We start from the raw sequence: 24,072 nt of genomic DNA on the forward strand, positions 1-24,072 counted from the left end.
TAGTGTGGTGCTATGCTTACAGGATATTTCTAAAAGAAGAAAAACATGAAATACCTGCTTTTTAATGTTTTCTTTTTTAAAATGAAAATGGCTTGTTAAAATAACTTAAAAATCATCTTATCAAGCATTTCTTTCTTTTCATTTAGCAATAAAGAGATGACAAGGGATCCAGTGAAATGACCTTTACTTATTCCTTATCCTTCTTGACTTATTTGCAATTTTTGGCACTGTTAATCACTCTAGATTTTTGGATGATCTCTTCTTCTTTGGCTATTATAACGCTTTTGTAACATTTTTTGGATTTGTCTAAATGTTTCTAAATTCCTAAATGCAAATGTACCTCAAGTCTGTTCTGGGCATTCTTCTCTCTCTTGATGATTTTATCAATTCTCATGGATTTAACAACTATCTTTGTTCAGTTGACTCCCAAATCCACAGGTTCATCCCTTATCTTTCTAGTAAGCTCCTTTCCTAAATCTCCAACTGCCTCCTGGACATATTTGCCTAGATTTCCTTTGTTCTGATTCTGATGTCAACTCAGCACAGCTCCTCCTTCTTTCACTCCCTTCACTCCCATGCTTGCACCAAATCTGAGGCCTTCTCAAAAAACAACAACAACAACAACAAATATAACTAGTCTGGAAGCTACCCCAGGTGCTTTCCCAGCTTACTAGGAATTTTGCTGCTTACTGCATACCCATATGACTTGGATTCATGCTGCTTCCGGTTCACCCACCTGCTAGGACCCTCTAATAACTGAATGGAGTGGAGTCCACACTTCCTGAGGCTACTTCAGGCCTGCACATAGCTGGCTTGTGCCCATGCTACTGTCTCCACAGCTGGCTAAGGCCTTTAAACTAGTGTGCCTCTGCCCTTTCTATTGCCTCACTCCTGATGTTATTTGAGCTGCTGCTTTCAGACTGTTTCTGCCAACATCACTGTCTATTGCCAGGGTTGTGGGTGGCAGGATAACGCTATTTTCCTATTCTGCTGCTGCCAGCACTGTCGCTGTTATTCAGACTTTTCTACTCTGCAGTCCAGAAAACCACTGCTTTCTCCATTTTTTTTGCTTTTGCAGGCTATCTGTGGTTGGAATGTTACTACTTATGCTGCTTAAGGCTAAATCATAGAAAAACTATGATTAATGGAATAACCATTAACTCTCTCCACTTTTTAAAATAATAACTTTATTTTTTAAAATATGTGCAAAGATAGTTTTCAACATTCACCCCCCCCCTTTTTTTTTTTTAAATTTTTCCAAATTATCCCCTCCCTCCCTCCACTCCCTCCCCCCGATGACAGGTAATTCCATACATTTTACATGTGTTACAATATAACTTAGATACAATATGTGTGTGTAAATACCATTTTCTTGTTGCACATTAAGTATTAGATTCCGAAGGTATAAGTAACCTGGGTAGATCGACTGTAGTGCTAACAATTTACATTCACTTTCCAGTGTTCCTTCTCTGGGTGTAGTTATTTCTGTCCATCATTGATCAACTGGAAGTGAGTTGGATCTTCTTTATGTTGAAGATATCCACTTCCATCAGAATACTACTTCATACAGCATTGAAGTGTACAGCGATCTTCTGGTTCTGTTCATTTCACTCAGCATCAGTTGATGTAAGTCTCTCCAAGCCTCTCTGTATTCCTCCTGCTGGTCATTTCTTACAGAGCAATAATATTCCATAACCTTCATATACCATAATTTACCCAACCATTCTCCAATTGATGGACAGCCATTCAACTTCCAGTTTCTAGCTACAACAAAAAGAGCTGCCACAAACATTTTGGCACATACAGGTCCCTTTCCACTCTTTAGTATTTCTTTGGGATATAAGCCCAATAGCAGCAATGCTGGGTCAAAGGGTATGCACAGTTTGATAACTTTTTGGGCATAGTTCCAAATTGCTCTCCAGAATGGCTGGATTCTTTCACAACTCCACCAACAATGTATTAGTGTCCCAGTTTTCCCACATCCCCTCCAACATTCATCATTATTTGTTCCTGTCATCTTAGCCAATCTGACAGGTGTGTAGTGGTATCTCAGAGTTGTCTTAATTTGCATTTCTCTGATCAGTAGTGATTTGGAACATTCTTTCATATGAGTGGAAATAGTTTCAATTTTATCATCTGAGAATTGTCTTCAACATTCACCCTTGCAAAGTCTTGTGTTCCAAATTTTTCTCCCTCCCTTCCCTTCTCCCCCCTCCTGTAGACAGCAAGTAATTCAATATAGGTTAAACAGTATTCAATTCTTCTAAACATATTTCCACAAATATCATGCTGCACAAGAAAAATCAGATTAAAAAAAAAAAAACAGAAAAAATGAGAAAGAAAACAAGGCACAAGCAAACAACAATAAAGAGTGAGAATGTTATGTTGTGGTCCACCCTCAATTCCACTGGCCTCTCCCTGGGTATAGATAGTTCTCTTCATCACAAGATCTTTGGAACTGGTCTGAATCCAGTTTAGTGAATCCAATTAGTGAAGAAAGCCATGTCCATCAATATTGATCCTTGTTTAGTCTTCTTGTTGCTGTGTACAATGAACTCCTGGTTTTACTCATCTCACTCAGCATCAGTTCATGTAAGTCTCTCCAATCCTCTCTGTATTCATTCTGCTGGTCATTTCTTACAGAACAATAATATTCTATTATATTCATGCACCATAACTTTTTCACCCATTCTCCAATTGATGGGCATCCACTCAGTTTCCAGTTTCTGGCCACTAATAAAAAGGCTGCCACAAACATTTTTGCACATGTGGGTCCCTTTCCCTCCTTTAAGATCTCTTTGGGATACAAGTACTGTAGTCACTGCTGCATCAAAAGTTATGCACTGTTTGATAGCCCTTTGGGCATAAGAACTCATTATCTTTTTTGTTAGCATCTTTATTTTTGTGACACCATTCTTCTAGTCACCAAAGTTTATATAGTAGTTATTTTTTACCCCTCCCTCTCTCCCTAAATCCACTCAAGTTTTGTTAGTTCTACCTTTACAACATCTCTGTCATCCCTTTCTTTCTGTTCATGCCACCCTAATTTGATCCCTCTTCCTTGGACTTGATCAACTCAGTTTTTCTCACCATTCTATCCTTTACATGGCTTTCAAATTGTTATTCCTTAAGTACAGGAATTACTTTCCCTTTTGTGACTCTTTTTTTGGCCTCTAGGATAAAATGCAAACTTCTCAGTTTGCTTCATAAAACCTATCCTAATCAGACTCTATTATCTTTCCAAGTTTACTCTACCTCGTGTCCCCTAAGTTGTAGTCAAATTGACTTATTATTCCTCATTATGTGACATGCCATCTTAACCTCTCTGCCTCTTGAAACACAACTCAGACATTGCTTCCCATAAGATATCTTTCTAGATTTTCCCAAATACTTGTGCCTTTCCACTTCCATTTATATTTATCTTATATGTAAAGGTGTGTGTGTGTGTGTGTGTGTGTGTGTGTGTGTGTGTGTGTGTGTGTGTGTGTGTGTGTGTGTTGTTTCCTTTATTGGAGTTTATGTCCTTTTAAATTATCCTTTTTTACTCACAAAGTGAGATAAGAAATAAGTTTACTCTAGGTGAGGATATTCAGAGAGTTTCAGAATAACTATAACATAATTAATAAAAACAACATAGTATATAAAATATCTGTCTATCCAGAAACTTCATTCCTCTGATTATTTTAGCCAATTATTTATTGCTCCATTTTTAATTTATACTTTACTCACTTTAAAACTATAGTTGAAGGAAAATAGTTTTTTTTATTAAATACAACATTGCTCTAAAATTAGATTATTTTAATATTGTTCATGATTATCAAACATTTGGGGGGGGGGCAGGTGTATTTTTTGTTTGTTTTGTTTTTTGATAAGGCAATTGGGGTTAAATGACTTGCCTAAGAAGATCACACAACCAGAAAGTGTTAAGTGTCTGAGACCAGATTTTGAACTCAGGTCTTCTTGACTTCAACACTGGTACGCTATCATCTGTACCATCTAAACTGTCCCAAAAACATTATTATTATTATTTTTAATATAGGTAAATTTATTTTTGTGAAAATAGATATGAGACTTGATTCTTTTGGAGTGGATTCTATAAAATTGTCATTTGTTTAAAATTATCACAGAAATAGTAAATTTCATGGGGCTAGCTAGTTGGTGCAGTCGGTAGAGCACTAGCCCTGAAGTCTGGAACACCCAAGTTCAAAAACTGGTCTCAGAAACTTAACACTTCCTGGCTGTGTGACTCTGGGCTAGTCACTTAACCCCAAGTGCCTCAGCAAAAAAAAGAAAAAAGAAAGAAATAGTAAATTTCAGAAGTAGAACTCAGACATAGGTCTTCTGATTCTTAGTATAGTGGTTTTTCTAATAAGACATAGTATTATTGCTTATTGCTATGACTGGACAATTTTGGTAACAGTAAAATTAGGTAGTATGCCAAAACAAATTAGGGGAAAAAAATTAGAAAAAATGTTCTTAAATTCATGGTAAATATTACCAGTTTTATAAGTATGGGGGTTTCCCCTCTACACATTCTCTTCCCCTCTTCCCCATATAAATCTTATGAACTTTTTAAAGGCTTATAATCATTTAATTTTGTTTTTTTTTAAAGCACATCAATTTGAAGGATGTCTTACAACAAAGGTGGTCAGACTACTCAATTACTTTTGATTTCTTTGTCAGAGAATTTTTTTATATGGCCATTCTCAGTAGGTTTTTTTTCCCCTCCAAAACACACTAAAAATACTACATTAATGTTATTTAAATAAGAAGCAATGATATTTTATAAAATTGTAAAATAGATGTTCTTATTTAATTTTATACTATATATTTAATATATTTTATTTATATAAAATATATTTGATATAAATTTTGCACTACAGAATTTACTTGTACTTGGGAAGAGCTCCCAAGATTCAAAATATTTATATTCATTCTTTAAAGGAAGGAAGAGAGAGTTATGACAGCCTCTTTGTAGGTAAGTCAAAGTATGCCATGTAGCCAAGATGATACCTTTGAAATTGACATTGAAAGTCAGGAGAAAATAAAAGAAAAGAGAATTTTTGTAGTAGTATGAAGTTGAGAATTATCTGGAAACGGGTCTTCACATTTCGATGTAGTTCTGCTTATGTGTTTTAAAATTCACACTCATTTCTTATTGTAATGGCAATTTAATAATACCTTTCTCCCTTCCTTTAAAGTTCAATTGTGAAACTTCATCTTTTGGAAATGACTCGGGGTTCTTAAAGGTAATATCAGTGGAATATAAGCTCTGGCAGGTCCTGCCAGTCAAGAAAGCATTCAGGTATGAGCCAAACAACCTGGCTATTGTCCAAAGATTACCTTATCCCAAATGGGAAAGGCTCATCAGCCGAACATGGGTTTTTCTGGTCACAACAAATTATTAGGAGAGTCTGCATGATGGTAGTTTGCAGTCTGGTTCCAATGAAGTTTACTTTCCTTACCAATGAAATCAAGAGATCTATTAAGGTCTTTTCAAAATACCTTTTTTTCTTTTTCTTTTTCTTTCTTTCTTTTTAAAGTCTGTTATTCTGAACATAATCTAATTTTTATTCAAATGTTTTGTCAGAATAAACATGTCTCCACAAATATCCAGATTCATCAAGAAAAGATAATCCCCAAAATCAGTCAAGCAAAGTCACTTGATCTTGTGATTGTGACTGAAAAATACACCATTTTCCTAGGGCAATATGGGATGGGCATAAAGGGCTAGCTTTTGAATCAGGAAAATCTAGTTTCTGAAAATATCTTTGCAACATACTAGCTGTGGGCCAGAGGCAGTCATGTCACTTTTTTGCAATGCTGAGGCAGCTCTCTAAAATGTTAAATCACAAATGTGTTGCCAATGGACATTGGTAAAGGAATTTTCCATTCTGTGGGTTTACCACCTCAGTAAAAATCATAGATCTGGGTAAGGAAGCCCTCACACAACAAAGATAAAGTAAGGATAAATGTTTTAACCATAATTATGTAATAGTTTTTCATCTTGTATAGTTTGCCTAAAAGTCTTGTATATTCATATAGCAAACAAATCTTCCCATATTTCTCCAAGTTTGTCATTTTTAAAAATATCTCAGTAATATCTGTTACTTGCACAATTTTCCTATCCATTTTTTTCAGTTGTTGGGAGGGAACATTTTTGTTATTGCAAATAATGCTGCTATGAATATTTTTGTACATATGGATCTTTTTTTTTTTTCTGTCAGTAACCTGTGTCAGATATAGTTCCAACAATGAAATTTCTAAATCAAAGGGAATAGTCTAATTACTTTGGAGAATTTCATTTTTGTTTCTTCTCCATAAAGATGTCATAGTTTTTCTTTTGAAGAAGGATAATAACAATGCTGTAGTAATTAGTATGTTAATTCTAGAGCTACTATGTATCAAAAATGGGTTGCAGAACCCAGTACTTATTATATCCAACAGAATAAAAGAAAAATGGCTTTCATAAAGCTTTGATAACATTGGTTTGATTTTTACTAACAATTTTCAGGTTGTCGTATTTCTGATACTGTATACCTCAATATAACCTCATGCTTGAAAAAGGAGTTTATATAGTTCTCTCCAATTCCAAGCACATTCCTCTTGTTTAGAAAAGTTACGTTACATCTAACAGATTGAAGGCTTCTTCTCATAATCTCTACAAAAAGAGAATGGATCATCATTTCAGCTATATTCAAAAAATACTTTACCATGTCAAAAGGATTGTCAAAATTTTATGAAAAGAAATTTCAACATTGTTCTATAAGCTAGTGAAAGATGATCCCCTAGTTCTGCTCGTTTCACTCAGCATCAGTTGATATGTCTCTCCAAGCCTCTCTGTATTCCTCCTGTTGGTCATTTCTTACAGAACAATAACATTCCATAACATTCATATACCATAATTTACCCAACCATTCTCCAATGGATGGATATCCATTCATTTTCCAGTTTCTAGCCACTATGAAAGGGCTGCCACAAACATTTTGGTACATACAGGTTCCTTTCCCTTTTTTAGTATTTCCTTGGGATATAAGGCCAGTAGTAGTACTGCTGGGTCAAAGGGTATGCACATTTTGATAACTTTTTGGACACAATTCCAGATTGCTCTCCAGAATGGTTGGATTCTTTCACAACTCCACCAATAATGCATCAGTGTCCCAGTTTTCCCACATCCCCTCCAACATTCATCGTTATTTATTCCTGTCATCTTAGCCAATCTGACAGGTGTGTAGTGCTATCTCAGAGTTGTCTTAATTTGCATTTCTCTGATCAATAGTGATTTGTGTATCCTTAGTCCTTAGCACTTAATAAATGCTTCTTGATTTGATTAAATAAGATATATGTCCTGAATTTCAACCAAAATGAACCTGAAGAATAACTGTATACTTTTAGGTCTCTGTGTCTCCTTTATACTCCAAAGATGTGCTTTACAACTTAAGTTCTGATCGCTTGTATTCTTCTGTGCTCTAATCAGTGAAGGGAAAAGTTTTCTCAAAGTATCTAGTAGACATCTTAAATTCAACATGTCAAAATTAGAATTCATTATCTTTTCCCCTAAACACTTTCCTCTCTTCTCTCTCCTACCTTCCCTTTTACTGTACAGGGTACCACCTGTACCTAGTCAGGGTACCAGACCCTAGGAGTGATCCTCAACTCCTCACTAACTTTGACTCCCATATCCAATCTGTTACCAAGGTCTATCGACTTTACCTTTGTGATATGTCTGGAATATATTCCCATCTCATCTCTGACAATGTGATTATGCTAGTTTAGGCTTTTTCACGCTATTACAATAGCATGCTGACATTCTGCCTGCTTCACATTTTTCCTCACTCTAATCCATCCTCCAGTCATCCTGAAACACAGTTCTAACCGTGTTATTACCCTTATCAATAAACTCTAGTGACCTCCAGTTACAAATTATAAAATGCTGTTTGGCATTCAAAGCCTTTTAAATTGTAATTCCTTTTACCTTTCCAGTGTTCTTACACTTTACTTTTTGATCTGAAAAACCTGGCCTCCTATGTTCTACAAATAAAACCCTCTCATCTCCAGCCAATTTCTTTGGTTGTCCGCCACTATTGACTTCACTGGCTTAAGTCCCAGCTAAAATCTCTCATTTTACAGGAAGCCTTTCCCAATCTTTCAATTCTAGTGCCTTCTTTCTATTTATTATTTCCTCTTATCCTCTACATAGCTTGCTTTGTGTATATATTTTTTTACATGTTGTCTCTCCAATAAATTGTAAGCTGCTTGAGGATCTTTTTACTCTTTTTGTATTCCTTTACTTCGCTCAATGCCTAGTATAAACAGATATGCTTAATAAATGTTTATTGATTGTTTTGCCTCCATGCACACAGCTCCCACATTTTTTGTGTCTGGGAAATAAAGGAAAAAAGTATTTAGTAGCTGTTGAGATAACAAGGGAAGGAAATAAAGAAAGAATGCAGCTACCATGTGAAAAAGGAGGTTTGGATAGAATTAACAATGTTAGAAATATCATAAGTTATTGCTGTAACTTTAGGCTCCAATGGCTTTTTATGGAAGAATCTTTGTGAATTTTATTTTTTATCATTTTGTATTTCTTGTGTTCATTAACTGCAACCAATATTGTCATTAGTATTAACAGGTGAAAGCAATCTGACTTTTTTTTTTTTTTTTTAAATAATCTCAGGATTTAAAAAGACCTTGAAGATATATTAATAACTGAGAGGTCTTCCCTAAGGGCACCTACCTTCTATCACTCGGTAATGGGAATGCAACAAATAGAATCAACAGCAGAGAGGAATTCTTCCATTTAAGATAATGATGTGAAAGATTAATCCAGCTTTGTGGTTACCTCTCTAGCAAAGATTTTAAAATGCACAAAAGAAAACAATGATCAAATAAAACTAGGGGAAATACCGGTAAGCTCCTTTATCCAGTCTAGGACTGCACTAGAAAATAGCCAGAAACTTTTGAGTACTGTGAGCTATGTTGCATGATAGAAACTTTAAGCAGCCTAATCACTAGAAAATGGGACTTGAAGCCAGTGGAATCTCAACTGTATTAGGAAATGGAACCAGATTCCCCTAGAGATCACTATGCAGGGTTCCAGAGCCAGGTGGATGGTACACGCTTTGAGACTTCTATAAAACCAGAAGCCAGCGTTCCTTTTATAGATATGGCAAGGTAGGACCTGTTTCCAGTGATTCCTCAGGCATGGGGAAGGTATAGGGCCTAAACAGCCTATGTAGAAAAAGGTTTGAGGTATAGTGAGTCACTGACAGTCTCACAGTGGGTGATAGTACGAGGAAAAGAAGATAAAGGAGGGTTTGCATTTGGCCAACTGGAGACTTAGGAAGAAATCAGAATTTGCAACAGTGGATGGAGCCTGATCCTGGTGATCCCATCCAGAATTGCTGTAGTAGTGCACTGATTTGGAGAGACAGGATTGAATGGGGTCAATGCACTTTATCTGTGAGTGTTTGAAGCAGTGGAGAACATGTGCTTTCACAAAGGCTCAGACTAGAATTGGAATTATAAATAGGAGTAAATAGAAGAAAATTCTGAGAACAGTGAAGAAATACTCTGGATTAAATGACACCCAAGAGGTTACATGCAGAAGATGGCATCTCTACTCTTAAGTACAAAAAAAGCATTAGAACAAAATAATATCTTGGTTGCAATGAATTCCCAAGACTGCATGAAAGAAATGAAGCAAGAAAAGAAAAAATAAAAATTATTGATGATAATTTAATATTAATAATTATTAATAATAATAATAAATACTGGCATTTATATAACACTTATTCCTCACAGTATCTCTTAGAGGTATACATAATTATTCCTGTTTTACAGATGAGAAAAGATTTACAGATCAGACAGGCTAAGTGACTTTTCCAGTGTCACAAGTGTCTACAGCCAGATGTAAACTTGTCTTCCTATTTAGGTTCAATATTCCATCTATTGTATAGCCATTAGAGTTCTTTAGTAAAAATAAAATTGGAAAGTAAATACCATAAAATGAATATAAAATATTTTATCTAAATAGTCAAAAAAAATAGAATTAAGTGATACAATAATGAAATGAAAGCTATTCGAAAAAGGCATAAGGATTGAAAAATTCTAATAACATAAGCAATTATTTAAAAACTACCAATTGGGGGCAGTTAGGTGGTGCAGTAGATAGAGCATCAGCCCTGAAGTCAGGATAATCTAAGTTCAAATCTGGCCTCAGACACACTTCCTAGCTAGCTAGCTATGTGACCCTGGGCAAGTCACTTAACCCCAATTGCCTCAGCCAATCAATCAATAAACAGATAAACAAATAAACAAATGAAAAGAATAGAAAAACTATCAATTGGAAAAGAGGTTGGGAAGAAAACTGAATTTACTCCTCATCCCCTGATGTAAATTTAAAACACGCAAAAATGTCATAGCCAAAATCTGGAACTTCTACTTCAAAGAAAAGACTTCATGTAGCTAGAAAAAGAAATCATGTTATAGTAAGGAACAATAGTTAGTAAAACAAAATAATATTGTAATTACTGTGCCATTATAAAACTGAAGAGAAGAAGGATCATATAACCCAGAAAAAAATTATGCATTTGGGGTGAAGGGATATATTGGTCATCTCATTAGCATAAGCTAATTTTTGGTCCTGGCAAAGAAATCATTGAACAAATGTGCACATGCCATTTGGTATAGAAATACATTCAGTTGAAAAGGGATATTAACTAAGGACAGAAGATAAAGTTGAGGCAAAACATACTTCAGTTTTGGAGGGTAGGTTGTGAAGTAGGAGATTGAAAGAAAAATCAAGAGCCATTAATCAGAGTTTGGGCTAATTGAGCAGAGAAGAATATTAGAGTAAAATCAGACCATTCTAATTATAGGTTACTAATATTATTTCTGTTTTCTTTTATTCCCTTTTACCTTCCTCTTCATAAAGAGAGAGTCAGGGATAAAGAGTTAAAAAAAATATATAACAGTCATAACTTTGAAAATGTGGGGAGGATAGTAGATTGGATTAAAAAACATAATTCACCAAAGAAGGCAATTAGGAAAAAATCTTGCCAATAGAGAAAACTGGGGGGAAATTAATAACTCAAAGGAGACCTTATTACAGTAATTTTAAATAGAATAAAAAGACATGATGAGGGAAAATACTGTAACCACAAGACCAACAAAAACAGTAATGGATAAAACTATTAAATTCCTCTATCATGATTTAGAAAATCACAAGTAATTAAAGGTTGGAAATCAGATTATATAAGATAGTAAAAACAATGTTAAATAATGGAAAAACCCCTCCAAGATTTTGCAGCAAAGGTCAGATTTGAAAGATTGAATATAAGAACAAAATAAAAAGAAAAGAATACTGAAAGGAGACCTCTTGTCAAGTCAGTTGATTTTGAAGATAGAAATGAGTTGAAATAATGTTAAAAAAAATGTCATAATGCTTTACCTCAAACCATTATACTAAAGAAAATTATTTAAATGTTTAAAATATAAAAATTATGTAAAATCATAAAGAATATAAATTATGCAAAGTATAAATTATAATTACTGATAATTAAAAAAAGAAGAAACTTCAAGATCAACTTACCCAGAAATATCACCGTCAAATTAGGGAACTTTACATAACAAATGTTGCAACCAGCTAGGAGATCTTTCATATATAAAAAAAAGACTGGCATAAATTATTTCTATGAGAAATTAAATGAAGGGTTATTGAATAATCTAAATAGCAAAAAATAAGAAATCTAAAAATTTTTTTTTAATGGTTTATGCTCTCTAATTATACTACTAAATTAGCAAAAGCAAGAAATTCAGATTATTTCTAATGAAATAGTTTAGGTAAACTAGTGATTGAATGTCTAGCTGAAATTCATGAAATACAAGAAATTTAAGAGGTAGCGTGAAAAGTAAATAAATCATTGCTTCAAAGATGAGATGACTGTTGTCTTAAAAGTTCTGACTTATTTGAGGGCTACTAAAAAAATAAAAAGCATTCTTAAGGCAGAGTTTTAGGGACACTTAGGAGAGAAGAAAAAGTACTTTGGAAGTTTTAAAATTAGGACGTTATAAATGAGTTATTCAAATAAAAAGAAAGAAAAAAGAGAAATAGTGAGCATCCAGAAAGTCTTGCCTGAAATGAGCCAAAGAAAAATAGTTTTCCCATATAGATGCTTACTTTGTTCTAGAGTTAAGAGAACAAAGAAGGAACATTCAAGGCCAAAGTCCATGAATCAATGGAAAAAATAATCTTTTTGGTGTGATAGAATAAGGTGGGGAAAGAAGTTAATTGGTCTGCGATATTAGTGCTGAGGAGTTCAAATGAAAAGAGTCATCTTACAAAGAGATAGCTTTAACAAACTTTATTCCTCACAAAAGGAGGAGAAATACTCTGCACAAGGGACAGTCACATTGTTTGGTCTATGAGTCTTCTGTGGGAGAGTGTATTTACTGCAAACCTTATTTTGCTGTTGAGAAAAAACAAGTCTAATAATAATGGGAGACTAGCCTTTTATCTATAATAAGAAAGTTTCCAGTGCAGCCTTGTAACACAACTGATTACAGCCCAAACCAGATAAAAATATAATTATATTTAGCAAAATAAATAACACAGAAATAAATTACTGTTAAAAACTACCAGAATGTAGCCTTCAGGGGTATGTATGTATATATGGATTAGTATCTCCTGTTTATAGATTAGTGGTTCTGTTTCTATTTGAGTTTGATATCACTAATCTTTAGGAAAAATAAAATAGAAGGTATTTTCTAAATTCCCTAATAAAGGAAGAACAATGTGGCAAAATTAGAGAACTTAATCCTGATGGTACCATTCAAGCAAAAGACCAAAAAGAGGGACTGGGGCCCTACCAATCAAACTGTTTTTCACCTGTCCACAGTGATCATAGTCTAAAGAGATCTTGAATACAAATCTCAATTTATCAAAGATATTGCTGGAGTTCAAAGGAATAGAATGAATGATCAGATGGCAAGAGGCAGATCTTGGATATCTGGCTCCAAATCTAGTATTCAATTCACCACAGTACTTTAGGGTCTTCTTAGTGAGTTAATATTTTTGGGAAAGAGACTTCATAGATGAATGCCCGAGATGAGAAAAGGAGAAATGGAGGAAAGTCTAGAATCATGTACTTATATGGGAAAGTAAAAAAGAAGTGCATAGTCTGCTAGAAGTCACACCATTTATGAAAGTCATTGAGGGAGGAAATATTCATGTACAGAGCCCATGAAGGAGACAAGAACTACAAGAGGCATTTTTGAAATTCTCTAGTCCAATTCTCTCTTTTCACAGATGAGGAAATTGAGACCCAGTGAGAAGTTATTTGCCCAAAATCACATAGTTAATCAGTGGCTGATCTTCAAAACCACCACTTCTTGGAAATCTTCAACATAAAGAAGATCCAACTCACTTCCAGTTGATCAATGATGGACAGAAATAACTACACCCAGAGAAGGAACACTGGGAAGTGAATGTAAATTGTTAGCACTACTGTCTATCTACCCAGGTTACTTATACCTTCGGAAGCTAATAATTAATGTGCAACAAGAAAATGGTATTTACACACATATATTGTATCTAGGTTATATTGTAACACATGTAAAATGTATGGGATTACCTGTCATCGGGGGGAGGGAGTGGAGGAAGGGAGGGGATAATTTGGAAAAATGAATTAAAAAAAAAACACCACTTCTGAATCTAAATCCTATGCCCTTTTTTACTGTACCATACATACTTATTCCCAGGGCAAAAAGAATTTAAGTTCTTTCCTAACTGACATTTGTGGTAGATATTTAGATAGTATTTATGTCTGATTGGACAGACATATTGCTAACAGGTTGATGTGAAGAGTGCAAGATGTCAGAGGTGTCTAATTGTAATGTATAATTTCTGGAAGGAAGAAGAAATTAATTTGGAGATGAATTTTAATTAATAAATTGATATTTTATTGAAAGCAATGCCACACATGAATGTGATTGATACTAAGAAATAGAGAAATTGTGTACAAGAACACATTCTTATCTGGCCTGGGAAAGAGAAGGGTTAAAAAAATAATCTGGGTTTGTGTTGGGGGTAATGAAGGCTCTATGGGGAAGATATTGGCATTAGATTAGGGTAAGAAAAACCACAAAGATTAATTCTAACTTTAAAAAGAGGAAAAACAAAATTTAAAATGATGAAGAAAGAAACAAATTTAATCATAACTTCTTCCTTTCCCAGAGTGGTCACATATAACAAATAACAAATAGTTGTTTGTTTTTCCAAAGAACTCAAAAATAAAAAGGAAAAAGATGAATATAATTCATGTATATTAATGGTTGTACAATTAGCAGTCAGAACAAACTGATTATATAGTTAGCACTGTACAGGTGTATATTGAAAAAATCTGAAAATAGGAAATATGATACTTATAGAACTCCTATCTCTACAAAGTTATAGAAGTGTGTTTCCATATCTCTCCTTTTTAGATGTGCTTGTTCTTTATAATCTTCCAACATTTACTTTTTTTTGGTCCTTTGTTTTCTACAATGACACATTGTTGTTATTGCACGTATTGCTTTATATTACTTTGTCTAAATTTTCCTATGTAGCTGTTAGCTAATTTGATCAAAATACAAAGAAAGGAAGAACAAATTGTTTGTTTGTTTTTAATGAATTTAATGAATTTTAATGAATAAATAAATGTTGATTGGCTTAGAAAATCAGTGGAGAAATTAAATTTTCATCCTTACTGGTATGCCAAACTACCAAGATAGCGCAAAATAACATATCTACAGATAAACAAAAAGACAAATATTTTAAGGTAAATATCCCTGTCTTCTTCCAAAAAAAAAAAAAAAAAAAGATTGAATAGAAGCCAATGTTATGACATTCTAGATTATTAATCTGTAATATCCAAAGTTAGTTTAAAAATTTTTTAGAAAAGTGTAGACCAGTAGATTGATAAGCAGTAGCTAGAAGCAGAAAAGACAAACTTGGCACAGAAACCACAAGGACTCTTATAATCACTCAAAGACAGTCAACTAGATAGTCTGAAATGAACACATTTTGATAGTTGGATGCCAGATGAATAATTTAGAGGAAATGGTGTAGTTTCTCAATTTTCATACCTGTCATGAAATGGGAAAATTTAGTCAGAAAAGTAATATTTTATGTAAACAAAACAATGAAGGTTAGAATAAGAAAAGTACTTTTTTCCCTCAAATTTTGGATCCAGTTTTTCTAAGAGTCATATCCTAAGAAATTGACACGTTATAAAGCCTAAATTGCTTTTCAGCAGATAGTCAAAGAATATGAACTGATAATTTTTAAAAGATGCAAATTACTATCAATTACGTGAAAAAATTCTCTGAATCATGGATGATAAGAGAAACACAAACAAAACTGAGCTATTACTTTGCGTGACTAACTGTTCATATTCTTTGACCCAGTGACCCTACTGTGTGGTTCACATAACTCAAAAAAATAGAAATAAATGTTTCATATATTGTTATTTAATCATATCCAATTCTTCGTGTCCTCATGGACCATTCTGTCCTCCACTATCTCTCAAAGTCTATCCAAGTTCATGTTTATTGTTCCCGGGATACTATCTTTCCATTTCATCCTCTGCTGTCCCCTTCCCCCTTCAATATTTCCTAATACTGTGGTCTTTTCCTGTGTACCTCATATATGCCAAAATATTTGTTATTAGCACTACTTTTGCTAACAAAAATATGGACTCATTATGTATTCATTAATAGAGGAATTGCTGAATAAACTGCACTATATAATCAAACATTATATTGTGCTGTGAGGATTGACATGTATGAACTAATGTAGAAAGATAGAAACAAAATCAGAAAAAAAATCAATATAATTATAATGCAGTCAACAGAGATAAGTACTAAAAAACAAGATTCCTCCCAATGTTGTTTCTAATGTTGGATCTAGTTCACTTCTGAGCCAGATTTTTTCTAAAGAAATGTTGAACTATGATAGTGTAATATGTACTTGTACTCTGTTCCAATTTTGTTAAGTGGTTTTGCTTAACTGTTTAAAAGAGGTGAACCCTCTTAGAAGATGGAAGTGTTTTATTTATAAATGATTACTTCAAAATTTGCTTAAAAGAAAAACATCAGGAAACTGCAAAATAAATTCTATCTATTATTTGTTAACAATACTGTCTTGGAGATGTTGTTTAGCTTCTCTGAATCTTTATCATAATTTATCTTTTCCACATTTTTTACAGGATTGATCTGAGCATCACTGAGATGAATAAGACAGATATGTGTGTGTGTGTGAATATATGTACATATGTTTTATAGATATAAAAGACACAAGTCTTCATTTTAAGTTTGTTATCTACAAGTAAATGGAATATTTTGTGCCTTTCTAAAGTATATATAGTGAAAAGTTTGACCATCTTTTTAAAAATTAAAAAAAAATTTACCTACTCAGTTCTTGAAAGATTTAGAAATATTCCCATGCTATTATGAAAGATTTCCTCTTGAGCCAAAAAAAAATTGATACAATGATCACAACAATCTAGATAGTTGTACTAATGATCCAGATTTTAACCCTTCCATGTACTTCTTTCCTATAGGATTCTTGTCCACATCCTCTGGAAATCTGCCAGGAGCATCTTCTGGTATTTTCTCAGTGTATGGGGTTTTTAGATTCTCTTCATATTTCATGGTACCAGTGAAACAGTTGAAGTCTTCTCATTAATTATCTCTACCACTGACTACATGACTAGCCCATTTAAAAATATATATGTTCTTAGGTTTCTCTAACTTTCTTTGCCATATTTCTTATACAATTTTTTTTTTTTTTTGGTGATATGTTAAAAACTATGCATATTCATTATGTACCTTTATTTCCTTTTTTGGTAACACTCAACTTTATCGGGGCTGTGAGGGAATATTGTAGTACTTGATGATTTTCACCCCTAGCATTGTGAGAAAATAAGTGTTTAAAAAAAAGATGAGCCTTCATATCCGGGGAAAGCTTGGTGTCATAAGGGAGGTAATCCAGCCTTCTTTCTTCCTATTTAATATCAAACCCACCTATGCCTACTCATTGTTTGAGATACAGATATTGATGTTCAGACCTATGGCTTGCTCATCCAACTTCATATCAGTGGCTGGACAATGAGCATTTTTCAAACAACGTTTTTTTCTCTCAGTATGGATGACTAAACTCTTGCATGATTATAATCTCATTTGGGAGGATTAGTGTATTTAGCATTGTTATCTTTGTATAAGGTCATTTGGATGACTTCAGTCATCTGGGAATTTTTCTTTAATTTTAACACCATGTGAAACATAGGTTCATAGGTCCATAAATGGACTTAAAGATATTAGATGTAGAGTTGGAAAGGATCTTAGAAGTTATCTATTTAGTACAAGTCTTTTATTTGTTGCCGTTCAATCATTTCATTTGCGACGAGCTCTTTGTAAACCAATTTGAGGTTTCTTGATAGACATGCTAAAATCATTTGCCATTTTCCAGCTGAGGAACTGAGGCAAACAGAGTTCAGTGACTTATGCAGCGTCACACAGCTAGTGCAGGTTTGAACTCAGGTAGATGAGACTTCCTAATTCCAAGGCTGACATTCTATCCACTGTGCCACTTAGTTGGCCTCTTATATTTTAAATAAGGAAATTAAGGCTTTGAGAGGTTTAGCGACTTCCCAAGAAACAAGTATAAAGGGTTAGAATTGGGGTGTTTAACCCAGAGCAACACCTTATTTCTTCTGTATTATGCTACTTCTCATATCTACCATGATACTGACAAAGAACAGTGTTGTATGCATGTTGCTTCCTTTTTAGGAATATAGGGCAATTGAACAAAATAACTTTCCATCTATAATTTTCAAAGAATTTTTTTATGACTTTAGCATGCATTTGAGATATTGCAGAAGGCAGAACCTTTTAATAGTCTATTAAATGATATTTTATAATAAAGAAAAAACCAAGGATATTGGGATCTTGTACTTTGTACTCCTTTTAATCATTTAGGAATGAAAACATGGCTAGCTATAGAATATTATATATGAAAGATTGACACTTCTTTCTCAAACTTATATTAAGAATTCCCTCCCTACATTTGTTCTCATGCAGATTTTTTTTGTCTGTTAATTCTTTATATTTCTCTATAACCATTTCCCCCCCCTTTTTTGGTAACAATACTCAAATGGATCTGTATGTTTCTTCTAGTTGATACAGATGGCAAATTATCTATGTCTGCCCAAGTTGTGCTATTCTTTTTCATGTGTCCTTATAAATTTGCCATGAGGATTCATCCAATGTGAAGGATTTCTCCCAACTTTTTGATGTCCTACATTCTTTGAAATTGTCTGGAGAATGGATTTCTCAGTGCCCTCAAAATTTTGTTTTGAATTACTTGGTTTAACATATAGCTATTATTTTACTTTTGTTTGCTTTAGTTGTTTCTACTACTGATATACTACTTTATATAGTATATTAGGACATGTACTCTATTTCAAAAAACAGTGGCTCCATAATTATTGATAGTGGAATGAATTTTTTATAAATATCTTCAGACAGCTTTTACATACTTAATCCCCAAAGGTCCTTGGGAGATGGTATTGCTTAGTTCAGCTTCTTGCCAAGCTTTCCATAAATTTGTTTTTTGTGCCTGTTGTTTCTTGCTATTTTCTGAATCAAATTGTAGTTAGAACCATTGAGCTCTTTCTTAAGAATTTATGAATTAGTTTATATGAAAAACTACTTTTATCTTTGACTCTCATATCTTTCTATTGCATGAGTTAGTGACTAAATTTCTCTGGCTCCTCATTATATCAATTGACTTATATACATTACAATTTCCTATGAAAGTTTAACTACTATTTGTATTTATTCTTTCTCCCCCCCCCCCATTTTTCATCATTGCTTGTTTGTTGCATACATTTTCTTCTCACTTTTTAAATTCTTATTCTTATTTTTGTTTTCCCTTTAATAAGTTGGTGATTTGACCACAATAAAAACTAAGTTTCTTGTTAAAAACCCTTTTTATTTGGTACTCAACATATACAACGCTACCAGGCTTTGTACTAGACAATATTCATGTTGGCATATAGGTAAAAGTTTTCTGTATAATTTATACTCTTGTTTTTTTAACTATTAATTTTTTAAAAAAATTTTCTCCCCTCTCTTTTATCCAACCTTTGCTTTAAAATCACTAAAATTAAAGTATATGCTGATTTGATGAGAAGGCTTTTAATATTCTTGTAGACTTTCTTTTCCTCGTCATCTGCAATAGATGCTGGCACATTAAACTAGTTATTTTCATGGTGGTCTTTTTGTAGATGCTTACAGCAACATGAGGTGATTTAAGTGACCTGTGAAATATTGTTACTTTGGACACATGATAAAACCAACTCTTTGCCAAAGGTTTTTTAAATAGAAGAAAAAAGCAACCAGAAAAACATTTCAATACTTTGAAAAAATATTTAATGTTCCACATTAATATTCTACCTTGACAAAGAAGTAAAAGGATATGTCTTCATGTATCTTTTCTTCGAGGCCATGCTTCTTTGTAATTGTCTAATATTCACTTTCAGTTCTTTTATGATTCTGTTTACATTATTTTAATGATTGTATATGTTGTTTTCTTGGCTCTGGTTTTTTTGTTTGTTTTAGTTTGTATCAGTTTGTATAAATCTTTCCATGCTTTTCAATATTCATCATAGTTTTTATTTCTTATAACAGTAATATTGAAATTATTTAATTTGTGTAGCTATTCTCCAATCTATAGACATGTCCTTTGTTTCCAGTTCTTTGCTACCACCAAAAATGCTTACTAGCTTTTTTTTCAGTGATATTATCAAGACTAATTATGCTTAATTCCTTCAAAATTAGCACTCAATTATTGGCCCCTGGACAAGGATCTCACATTTGGTGTACTAGCAATTTAATGTTTATAGACAGCCAAAAAAAGCAGGGGGAGTGGGGATTATTATCCTTTATCTCCTTTTCTGTCATCAGATTGGAAGTTGGCAGTACAAGATGAAGGATAGTTTTTATAACTTTCTTTGTTTCATAGATTGTCATTTCCAGAATTAAGAAATTCATACAAAATTAGTCATTAGTATTAAGCCTAACTGATAGAACGTTAAAAATTAAAGCTATTTATTATTGAGGTTATTATTAGACTGGTCGTTTTATTTTATTAAATGATTGCAAACTGAATTTTTATATTCTGATGTTGAACCATCAAATAATATCCATATTTAGAATATAAGACTTTAAATTTCTAGGGTATAATTATAGATTGAAATTTAATTTGCATTCATATGAATAAAATTTCATTATTTTTATTTTTACAGCATTCATTCAGTCGGATAGCATAATAGAAGTGCTACGTTTTGATGATGGAGGACTTTTACAGGTAACAAATTTCTATATTCAAAATTTTTTAATTGTCTAATTTAGATATTAGTCTGGGATAGTTATCTCTTTTCACATTTTTCCCTTAAAAAAATCAAAATAGTTTCTCTGTTATATTTGAAGTTTTCCAGTTTTTGAGTTTGAGCTTTAAGACTTGTATAAAAGAAAGTTGGGAGAGGTGAAAAAGGAGTTTAGCAAACTTAAGGAACTAGCTGTAGTAATTCTTGTGAAGACAAAATGGTATGTTTAAAAAGCTAGTTCATAATTATTACTTTATGTATAAGAAGCTTCTCATATTACCTATACAAAAAAGTTCTTAGCTAGAATTGCACTCTTAGTTTTTATATTTGGGTGACTTTGTAGATGTCGATAGTTAATCTTTACCTCAGTGTGATTTTGTGTCTATACAAAGATGCTATTTCAATGACTTTTTATGGAATGAAGTAGTTCAAAAACTAAGTCAGGTAGGTGTCAGTGCTGACAAGTATTAGTCAAACTAGCAGTAATTCTGACTGCACTTGTTGCCACTCTGGATCATTCTAGTGAAATATGAAGTTTCTTTGCTGCATGATTAGACACTAAATGTTGAATGTTTATAGTCATGGCAACTAGCAAAACTCATAAAAATACAAAAAGGTCTTGAGTCCTTTCAGGCCCCCATTCTGTTGAGAAGTGACAGTGGTGAAAAAGGAGAAAGATATTAAGCATGAATTGTTCTTAGATTTTTTTCAGATACTGTGTTAATTACTGATTTTTGTACCATATGATCTTTATGGATCAGTAGGATAGGTTAGATTCACAAGACATAATAATCAATCACTATAGCAATCTAGTGTATGATAAACCCAAAGCTGCATCTTTTGGGATAAGAAATTACTATTTGACAAAAAATGCTGGGAAAACTAGAAAATAGTATGGCAGTAACTAGGCATTGACCAACACCTAGCACATTATACTAAGATAAGTTTGAAATAGGTTTAAAAGTAAAGTATGCTACCATAAATAAATTAGGAAAATAAGGGATAGTTTACCTCTCAGATCTGTGGAGAAGGGAGGAATTTTTGGCCAAAGAAGAACTAGACAAGATTATAAAATGTAAAATGGATAATTTTGATTACATTAAATTAAAAAAAAGTTTTATATATACAAAACCAATGCAGTCAAGATTAGAAAACAAAATGGAGAAAAAAATTTACATCCATTTTTCTGATAAAGGCCTCATTTCTAAAATATATAGAGAATTGCCTCAAATTTATAAGTTTGCAAGCCATTCCTTAATTGATAAATGGTCAAAGGATATGAACAATTTGTTAGATGAAGAAATTAAAGCCATATAGGTATATGAAAAAAAATGGTCTAAAAATTAAGATAGTTCTGAGGTACTATTTCACACCTTTCAGATTAAGTAAGACAGGAAAAGATACTGATACATGTGGGAGGGGATGTGGGAAAAGTGGAACATTGTTGGTGGAGTTATGAACTGATCCAACCATTCTGAAGAGCAATTTGGAACTGTGGCCAAAGGGCTATACAAATGCATATCCTTTGCTCCAGCAGTATCTCTATGGGGTCTCTATCCCAAAGAGATCTTACAGGAGGGAAAAGGACACACATGTGCAAAAAATGTTTGTAGCAGCTCTTTTTGTAATGGGAAGAAGATGGAAACTGAATGTATGTCCACAAGTTGGTGAACGGCTAAGTAAGTTATGATATATGAATGTTATGCAATATTATTGTTCTGTAAGAAACAATGCAAGCTGATTTCAGAAAAGTCTTGAAAGACTAAAATGAACCAATGCTAAGTGAAATGAGTAGATACAAGAGAACATTGTACATAGCAACAACAAGATTATTTGATAATCAACTCTCATGGACTTGGCTCTTTTCAACAATGAGTTCAAGGCAATTCACAAGACTTGTGATGAAGGAAGCCATTAGCATCTCCAGAGATAACTATAATTGATCCTTGTAGTAGAGGATCCTTGCAGTAGAGTGAATGGAAATGTATATCCTATTCAGGTAATCTCTGCATTGTCTCATATTTGGTAAGAGTAGTATGGCCTACTGTGGAAATCTTCAATTTAAGATAGTCTTGTGTGCTGATAAAAATTTTTTTTATATTGATGGAGATTGTCTAATCCTGAAATCTATAAACAATGAGTTCCACAATTATATATTATATAATATATGTAAAGAATCTATGTTTTGCAAAGCAAAATGTCAACTTAGTCATTATTAAACTAGAGGAGAAAACAAGGTGCTGTGGTGGATAGTTTTTTTAACTTTAAATGAGAGACATTTGTTTTTTGTTTTTTTTGTTTTGTTTTTTTTCTGAGGCTGGGGTTAAGTGACTTGCCCAGGGTCACACAGCTAGGAAGTGTTAAGTGTCTGAGACCAGATTTGAACTCCAGTCCTCCTGAATTCAAGGCTGCTGCTCTATCCACTGCACCACCTAGCTGCCCCAAATGAGAGACATTTGTGGGCAAGTCAGTGTCAGTAAACATTCATTAAGTTCTTGTTATACATGAGTTATGAAAAGGAAAGATGATCTTTGCCTTCAAGAGTTTACAGTATAATGGAGAAGACAACACACAAAAGGAAACTGAAGAGCTGGAGGGAGTTAGGAGAGGGATAGATCTGGCATCTGGGTGACAGAAGTCCAAAGTTGGGACCTGGAGAGATGGCTGACCTAGCCCTTATTTAAATGAAGGTTCTGGAGCTCATTGTAGCACCTTGCAACCAGAGCAGCAGGAGTTCTGGAGGTCTAGACGAAGAGGAAATGCCACGAAATGTGGGTCTAAAAAGTCTCAAAGAAGAAGTTCTTGTAGACACAATGGAGAAGCCTATGATGGAGTAGCACAAAGGCTGGTTCTGGAATCAAAAGACTCAGGGTATATTTGGGACCCTGGACAAGGTATTCCTGGCCTTAAGTCTCCTTCCATGTGAAATGAGGGGGATTGGGAGAGAGAGACCTTTTAGGCTCCTTCCTGATCCTGTGAATTGACTGCCTTTAGCTTAGGGAAGAATTGACTTGAAATGGGATAGCCGTTTTGCAATGGAGTTAAAAGCAACATCATCAAATCCAAACCAAATTACACTTAATTCATTGAGCCTTCCATAGGTACATATAGTAGCAAGATCACTAGCTCTGGAGTCAAAGGACTTGAGTTCAAATTTCACTCTGATCCTTCTTTTGTGACCTGAGGCAAGTCATGTACTTCTTTGGGCTGGGTGTCCTTTGTAAAATAAGATCATTTGGACTGGATGGATTATAAATCCATTCTAAATTGAGATACATTTGAATTATTTAGTTGTTTTGATTAGGTTTGATTTTTTTTTTTTTTAAATAAAACTATATTGTATTTAAAATGTAAAAGCCATTCTTAGTTGGGGCTCTAATCAGAGAGTTTCTGAAGGTTTTTTGGTTTTGTTTTGTTTTTTAGCAGGCAACTTACATTATTAGGAAGATTATTTTTGGCATCTCTGTGAAGGATGGGTTGAAGAGGAAGGATATTAAAAGAAGGGAGAAGTTAAGCTAAGCTAAGAAGTTCTGCAATAATCTAGGTGAGAGGTGAGAATCTGAACTAGAGTAGTGGGCATGTGAGTGTCAAAGAGGGGACCAAGGGGAAAAATAAACTTCTCAGAATTCTCCAGCAAATATAT

At 33.5% G+C, this 24,072-nt stretch overlaps 1 protein-coding gene across 1 annotated transcript in view; it reads left to right on the forward strand.

Annotated features, from left to right (window-relative positions):
- The window catches only part of LOC141561158 (transmembrane protein 131-like), a 151,201-nt gene that overhangs the window by 62,961 nt on the left and 64,168 nt on the right, over nucleotides 1-24,072 (forward strand). Inside the window, 1 exon segment of the mRNA XM_074300339.1 lies at nucleotides 20,349-20,410. Coding sequence (XP_074156440.1) covers nucleotides 20,349-20,410 — 62 coding nt within the window.

Source organism: Sminthopsis crassicaudata, chromosome 3 (genome assembly GCF_048593235.1).
Source record: "Sminthopsis crassicaudata isolate SCR6 chromosome 3, ASM4859323v1, whole genome shotgun sequence".
In the NCBI taxonomy this organism is placed as follows: Eukaryota; Metazoa; Chordata; class Mammalia; order Dasyuromorphia; family Dasyuridae; genus Sminthopsis; species Sminthopsis crassicaudata.